The sequence below is a fragment of the Rhinoraja longicauda genome, chromosome 3 (assembly GCF_053455715.1).
Source record: "Rhinoraja longicauda isolate Sanriku21f chromosome 3, sRhiLon1.1, whole genome shotgun sequence".
NCBI classification, from domain to species: Eukaryota; Metazoa; Chordata; class Chondrichthyes; order Rajiformes; family Arhynchobatidae; genus Rhinoraja; species Rhinoraja longicauda.
Genome location: NC_135955.1, coordinates 4,375,524 through 4,383,400, shown reverse-complemented (window position 1 = coordinate 4,383,400; position 7,877 = coordinate 4,375,524). Strand labels below are relative to the sequence as shown.

Sequence of the window (7,877 nt, the reverse complement as noted above, 5' to 3'; positions counted from 1 at the left end):
ATTAGCCCCGACCCGAAACATCATTGTCTGTCCATTTCCCTCCACAGATGCTGCCTGACCCGCTGAGTTACTCCAGCACTCTGTGAAACGTCGTCACATATCCATGTTCTCCAGAGATGCTGCCTGACCCGCTGAGTTACTCCAGCACTCTGTGAAACGTCACCTATCCATGTTCTCCAGAGATGCTGCCTGACCCACTGAGTTCCTCCAGCACTTTGTTTTGGTAGTTTAGTTGTCGAGTTTAGTTTGTTTTAGTTGCCGTAGTCGTACAGTATGGAAACGGGCCCTTCGGCCCTACTTGCCCATGCCAACCAAGATGCTCGACCTAAACTGGTCCCACCAGCCCACGTTTCCCTCCAATCCTTGCATATCCGTGTACCTGTCCAAATGTCTTTTAAATGTCGTTATGGTCCCAGCCTCAGGTACCTCCTTTGGCAGCTCGTTTAGATTTACAGATACAGCGCAGAAACAGGCTCTTCGGCCCACCGAGTCCGTGCCGCCCAGCGATCCCCGCACATTAACACTATCCTACACACATTAGGGACATTTTTTACATTTACCCAGTCAATTAACCCACATACCTGTACGTCTTTGGAGTGTGGGAGGAAACCGAAGATCTCAAGAGAAAACCCATGGGGAGAACGTACAAACTCCGTGCAGACGGCGCCCGTAGTCAGGATGGAACCCGAGTCTCTGGTGTTGCATTCGCTGTAAGGCAGCAACTCTACCGCTGCGCCACCGTGCCGTCCCGCACACCCACCGGCCACCCAGCGTGAAAAAGTCACCCCTCAGAGTAGTATTTAGCCTTCTGTTTGATTTCTACCAATGCGCCATCAGTGTGCACATTTTATTTTAAAAAGAACTTTACAACGAATCTGTGGTTTGCTGACACGTTTGTCTTTTGTAAGTGGTCCGTGTTTTTTTTTACACACACGCGCGCGCTAGATTAAATTAAATCTGAACACAATCACAAACAGCGGCGGGGGGGGGGGGGGGGGGGGGGAGAGGGGTTGGGGGAGACGGGACCGGGGGTCCGCACGTCCTTGGCAGCTCTGCCAACTCACGGTGCCGACGTTACCCGGTGCAAACGAAGGGGAAGTGGGCAAACAGCTAAATTACAGAGCGTATAAACAGGAGGGCGAGGGGCATCCTGCCTCCCCAGCGCCAACAAGCCAACAGGATTTAGAAATAATTACAGGGGCCGGTTTGCGAACGGAAACGAAAAAAAGAGCGGTGGGGACAGGGCGCGGCAAGCGTGCAGCGGCAGGGCGGTCGTGCGTCCCGTCCCGTCCTGTCCCGGACTCCGGCTGCCGCCCACCGTCCCGCACCTCCGCACGTTTCATGCACCGATCCGCAGATTCGACGGGCCAGGGGAAGGAGGGGGTAGGAGGAGGAGGAGGGGGAGGAGGAGGGGGAAGACTCTTCCTTCTCTCTCTGCCCCCCCCCCTTCCCATCCGTCCGGTCGGCGGGCAGGGGGCTGCCTCAGTGGCCTCCGTTGGCGAGGCCGGGTGTGCCGGCGTTGACGGCCGTCGCTGGGATTCTGGGCATCTTCTTGGCTGGGCTGGGGGCACTCTGGGGGGGGGAGCGGAGCACAGGCAACGGGTTAGAAGCAGGCACACGACAGGACCCCCATCCATCCCTCCCTCCCTCCCCCCCCCTACTCCCTCATTGCCTGCCATCCCTCCCTCCCCTTACACCCCTCCCCACTCTACCACCCCTCCCCTTACACCCATCCCCGCACTACCACCCCTCCCCTTACACCCGTTCCCTCCCTCCCCTCCCTCCCTCGCCCACACTCGTTCCCTCCCCTCCCTCCCTCGCCCACACCCGTTCCCTCCCTCCCTCGCCCACAGCCATTCCCTCCCTCCCTCGCCCACACCCGTTCCCTCCCTCCCTCCGGCCTGGTCCCCCTACCCTCCCCCGCGGGGCGCTGGCGGTGTTGCGCCTGTACCTGTGTGGTGCCGCGGGGTGGTTCGGCGGTGCCGTTGAGCAGGAAGGGGTGTCGAGCGTAGTCCCGGCGGTGCTTGTCGTCCACTCCCGTCAGGTACCAGGTGCCGGGGAACAGATCCTCCACCGGGTCCCGCGGCCGCTGACCAGCTGCACAGTCAGGGGGAGGGAGGACACAGGGGGCACGTCAGCGTGGCACAGGTTACAGCCCGGCGGACGGGCAGAGACACGCGGGGCGGGTACGCCAGCGAACCCACGCACACGGGCAGAGAGTCCCAGGGCGGGTACGCCAGCGAACCCACGCACACGGGCAGAGAGTCCCAGGGCGGGTACGCCAGCGAACCAACGCACACGGGCAGAGAGTCCCAGGGCGGGTACGCTAGCGAACCAACACACACGGGCATGGTCATAGGTCACAGGAGCAGAATTAGGCCATTCGGCCCATCATGTCTACTCCACCATTCAATCATGGCTGATCTATCTCTCCCTCCTAACCCCATTCTCCTGCCTTCTCCCCATAACCCCTGACACCCGTACTAATGAAGAATTTGTCTATCTCTGCCTTAAATATATCCACTGACTTGGCCTCCACAGCCTTCTGAGGCAATGAATTCCACAGATTCACCACCCTCTGACTAAAGAGATTCCTCCTCATCTCCTTCCTAAAGGAACATCCTTTAACTCTGTGCCCTCTGGTCCTAGACTCTCCCACTAGTGGAAACATCCTCTCCACATCCACTCGATCCAGGCCTTTCACTATTCGGTAAGTTTCAATGAGGACCCCCCTCATCCTTCTAAACTCCTGTGAGTACAGGCCCAGTGCCGACAAACGCTCTTCATAGGGTAACCCACTCATTCCTGGGATCATTCTTGTAAATCTCCTCTGGACCCCCTCAACAGACAATAGACAATAGGTGCAGGAGGAGGCCATTCGGCCCTTTGACCCAGCACCGCCTTTCAATATGATCATGGCTGATCATTCTCAATCAGTACCCCGTTCCTGCCTTCTCCCCATACCCCCTATCCTTAAGAGCTCTATCTAGCTCTCTCTTGAATGCGTTCAGAGAATTGGCCTCCACTGTCCTCTGAGGCAGAGAATTCCACAGATTCACAACTCTGACTGAAAATGTTTTTCCTCATCTCCGTTCTAAATGGCCTACCCCTTATTCTTAAACTGTGTGGCCCCTGGTTCTGGACTCCCCCAACATTGGGAACATGTTTCCTGCCTCTAACGTGTCCAACCCCTTAATAAACTTATACGTTTCGATAAGATCCCTTCTCATCCTTCTCCAACGCCAGCACATCCTTCCTGAGATATGGTGCCTAAAGCTGCTGACAAGCTACTGTTGTCTGAACAGTGCCTTAGAGAGAGAGCCTGGGCAGTACATCCCTGCTTCGTATTCTTATCCTCTCAAAATAAATGCTTGCATCTCACTTTGGGCTAAGGGTCCTGCGGCCGTATGGCATTTTTAGATTTAGATTTAGAGCTACAGCGCAGAAACATGCCCTTCGGCCCACCGGGTCCGCACCGCCCAGCAATCCCCGCACATTAACACTATCCTACACACACTAGGGACAATTTTTACATTTGCCCAGCCAATTAACCTACAAACCTGTACGTCTTTGGAGTGTGGGAGGAAACCGAAGATCTCGGAGAAAACCCACGCAGGTCACGGGGAGAACGTACAAACTCTGTACTGACGGCGCCCGTAGTCAGGATCGAACCCGGGTCTCCGGCGCTGCATTCGCTGTAAGGCAGCAACTCTACCGCTGCGCCACCGTGCCGCCCGTATGTTAAGGTGGCGTCTGGCCGCAGCCCCCAGCCCCCGCGGTGCCCGTGATGCCCCGTTGGGCGGTGCCCTTACCCAGGTGGTGGGTGTCCTCCCTCAGCTGCATGCCGGTGGCAAAGTCTTCTGGCGACACCTTCTTGCGGGAGTCGAGCCGGGCCTGCAGGTCGGCCAGGCTGGACACCAGCTTGTCCAGCGGCGAGCCGGGCGTGGAGTCCTGGCTCACACGCAGCGAGTACAGCGTGGCCGCAAAGCCCGAGCCGTAGGAGAACAGGCCGATCCGCTGGCCCGACAGCTGCTTGGCAGAGCGTCTGCGGGAACGAGAGCGCAGCGTGAGATCAGAGCGCGCAGGGTGTAGGGCAGAGAGCGCAGCGGGTAGGGCAGAGAGCGCAGCGTGAGATCAGAGAGCGCAGCGTGAGATCAGAGAGCGAAGCGTTAGATCAGAGAGAAGAGCATGTAGATCAGAGAGCGCAGTGTTAGATCAGAGAGCGCAGCGTTAGATCAGAGAGCGCAGCGTGAGATCAGAGAGCGCAGCGTGAGATCAGAGAGCGAAGCGTTAGATCAGAGAGCACAGCGTGTAGATCAGAGAGCACAGCGTGTAGATCAGAGAGCGCAGCGTTAGATCAGGGAGCGCAGCGTGTAGATCAGAACGCGCAGCGCGAGATCAGAGAGCGCAGCGTGAGATCAGAGAGCGCAGCGTGAGATCAGAGAGCACAGCGGGTAGATCAGAACGCGCAGCGCGAGATCAGAGAGCGCAGCGCGAGATCAGAGAGCGCAGCGTGAGATCAGAGAGCACAGCGGGTAGGGCAGAGAGCACAGCGGGTAGGGCAGAGAGCGCAGCGTGAGATCAGAGAGCGCAGCGTGAGATCAGAGAGCGAAGCGTTAGATCAGAACGCGCAGCGCGAGATCAGAGAGCGCAGCGTGAGATCAGAGAGCGCAGCGTGAGATCAGAGAGCACTGCGTGAGATCAGAGAGCACAGCGTTAGATCAGAGCGCAGCGTTAGATGGGAGCGCACAGCGTTAGATGGGAGAGCGCAGCGTTAGATGGGAGAGCGCAGCGTTAGATCAGAGCGCAGCGTTAGATCAGAGCGCAGCGTTAGATCAGAGAGCGCAGAGTTAGATCGGAGAGCGCAGCATTAGATGGGAGAGCGCAGCGTGAGATGGGAGAGCACAACGTGAGATGGGAGAGTGCAGCGTTAGATCAGAGAACGCAGCGTTAGATGGGAGAGCGCAGCGTGAGATGGGAGAGTGCAGCGTTAGATGGGAGAGCGCAGCGTGAGATGGGAGAGTGCAGCGTTAGATGGGAGAGCGCAGTGGTTGGGACAGAGTGTGGGGGCACTTTAGAACATACAACAGGACAGCAGAGGAACAGGCCCTTCAGCCCGCAGTGGCCGTGTCTAATACGATTCCAAGTTCAACTGATCTCCCCCTCCGTGTCTGTGGCGGTGGATGCAGAGCGCGGCGCGGACCGCTGCTGTGGGGGGGGGTACACTTACTGGGCCAAGACGGCAGACAGGCAGCCGTAGACAGAGGGCGTGTACATGTTGCCGTTCTGGTTGGAGACCATGAGTGAGGGCTGGGTCTTCTGCTGGAAGATCTCGGTGCTGGCCCTGAGGAAGGCCTTCTCCACGTCCCGGTTAAAGTACGTGTCCTCCAGCTTCAGGTCCCTGCCACACACACGCACACCAGCTCAGTCCCAGCAGCCCCCCCGCACGCTCGTTGCCTCATCCCCACAGTCCCAGCAGCCCCCCAGCACTCTCGCTGCCTCTTCCCAACAGTCCCAGCAGGTCCCTGACACGCTCCCTGCCTCTTCCCCACAGTAACAGCAGCCCCCACCACTCTCGCTGCCCCACAGTCCCAGCAGCCCCCCAGCACGCTCGCTGCTCCTTCCCCACAGTCCCAGCAGGCCCCCGACACTCTCGATGCCCCACAGTCCCAGCAGACCCCCGACACTCTTGATGCCCCACAGTCCCAACAGCCCCCCGCCACTCTCGCTGCCCCACAGTCCCAGCAGCCCCTCAGCACGCTCGCTGCCACTTCCCCACAGTCCCAGCAGGCCCCCGACACTCTCGATGCCCCACAGTCCCAGCCGGCCCCCGACACTCTTGATGCCCCACAGTCCCAACAGCCCCCCGACACTCTCGATGCCCCACAGTCCCAGCAGCCCCCCGTCACGCTCACTGCCTCTTCCCTACAGTCCCAGCAGCCCCCCGACACACTCCCTGCCTCATCCCCACAGTCCCAGCAGCCCCCTGGGGCATCGATTCCCCTACAGCCCCAGCAGGTCCACGGGCCACTGATTCCCCACAGTCCCAGCAGGAATGTCCCTGGAGTGCTGGCCATCTCTGCCCCACAGTCCCCAGGTACCCAGAACACTTGGCGCCCCTTCCCCACAGCCCCGACACGATCACGGGAGAGGAGTGGGGGAGGACGGACGGCAGGGTGGAGACGCGTCACTGTGGGGGAAGGACAGATCGCTGGGGTGACTGTGAACGCCAGAGGACGGAGGGATCACTGGGGGGGGGGGGGGAACGGATGGACGGAATGACAAATCGCCGGGGGGTGGGGACAGATCGCTGGAAGGGGGGACAGTTCACAGGGGGGCTGGGATGCCACGGGGCAGAGTGACCAGGGTGACCATTGGAACAGATGGCCGGTGGGGGTGGGGGGGGATGGATTGCCAGGGGAGGGGGGGGGAGACGGACGCGGGCTCACCTGAAGGCCTCGAGGCCGCTGAAGAGGCCGCTCTCGGTGTTGGGCTTGGGGTGGCGGAGGAAGTCGTTGAGCAGCAGGCGGCCCACGGACTTCTGCACCAGCTTGCAGTAGGGCGTGTGGAACACCATGTAGTCAAAGTCTTTCATGGTGATGCGGGCATCACTGCCCTCTGAAACACAGCCGCCACAGGGGGAGAGGGTGGTGAGGAGGGAGCAACACTGCCACCCAAATACCCCCCCCCCCCGAGCCATTCGGCCCATCAATCCCCTCCCTGCCCTTTCAATACGTTTCGACTCCACACACACACAGATATGGATGATGCAAGTGAAAGGCTTGGATAACAGTGGATGTGGGGAGGATGTTTCCAGTAGTGGGAGAGTCGGGACTCTGGAATTTAGAAGGATGAGAGGAGATCTTATCGAAACGTATAAGATTATTAAGGGGTTGGACACGTTAGAGGCAGGAAACATGTTCCCAATGTTGGGGGAGTCCAGAACCAGGGGCCACAGTTTAAGAATAAGGGGTAGGCCATTTCGAACTGAGATGAGGAAAAACTTTTTCAGTCAGAGAGTTGTTAATCTGTGGAATTCTCTGCCTCAGAAGGCAGTGGAGGCCAATTCTCTGGATGCATTCAAGAGAGAGCTGGATAGAACTCTTAAGGATAGCGGAGTCAGGGGGTATGGGGAGAAGGCAGGAACGGGCTACTAATTGAGAATGATCAGCCATGACCACATTGAATGGTGGTGCTGGCTCGAAGGGCCGAATGGCCTCCTCCTGCACCTATTGTCTATTGTCAGAGGGCACAGCTTCAGAATTAAAGGACATTCCTTTAGGAAGGAGATGAGGAGGAATTTCTTTAGTTGGAGGGCGGTGAATCTGTGGGACTCAATGCCACAGAAGGCTGTGGAGGCCAAGTCAATGGATATTTTTAAGGAGGAGATTGACAAGTTCTTGATTAGTGCGGGTGTCAGGGGTTATGGGTAGAAGGCAGGAGAATGGGGTTAGGAGGGAGAGATAATCAGCCACGATTGAATGGCAGAGTAGACTTGATGGGCGAAATGGCCCAATGTTGCTCCTGTCACTTGTGAGCGTATATTTGGCAGTGTAGAGGAACGAGACGTAGTTTCCAGCCCATGCTGTGCATTTGCCGAGTGCCATTGCGCTGGTCGCACGTTATCATGTCGCCAACGTGTTGAGAAAATCAAGGCAAGGGTCAACACCCGGAACAACGTCGTCGAAAAACTGGCAAACAGCTCATTTGGAAGTGACCCAACAACGATGATTTGAGTACAACGATGATTTGAGTACAGGAGCAAATAAAGTCCTTCTGCAGTTGTACAAGGCCCTGGTGAGACCGCATCTGGAGTATTGTGTGCAGTTTTGGTCTCCTAATTTGAGGAAGGACGTCCTTGCTATTCAGGCAGCGCA

General features: G+C 58.0%; 1 protein-coding gene across 4 annotated transcripts in view; it reads right to left on the bottom strand.

The window, feature by feature from the left end:
- Positions 1-821: 821 nt before the first annotated feature.
- hmgcs1 (3-hydroxy-3-methylglutaryl-CoA synthase 1 (soluble)) overlaps positions 822-7,877 on the bottom strand; it is a 70,721-nt gene continuing 63,665 nt past the window's right edge. For all 4 annotated transcript variants that reach the window (XM_078431228.1, XM_078431229.1, XM_078431212.1 and 1 more), the window contains exons 5-9: positions 6,450-6,618; positions 5,231-5,401; positions 3,813-4,045; positions 1,952-2,097; positions 822-1,572 (exon numbers count right to left, since the gene is read on the bottom strand). In XM_078431228.1, the coding sequence (XP_078287354.1) occupies positions 1,483-1,572; positions 1,952-2,097; positions 3,813-4,045; positions 5,231-5,401; positions 6,450-6,618 (809 nt within the window). In that variant the 3' untranslated portion in view covers positions 822-1,482. The remainder of the gene's footprint in view (positions 1,573-1,951; positions 2,098-3,812; positions 4,046-5,230; positions 5,402-6,449; positions 6,619-7,877) is intronic.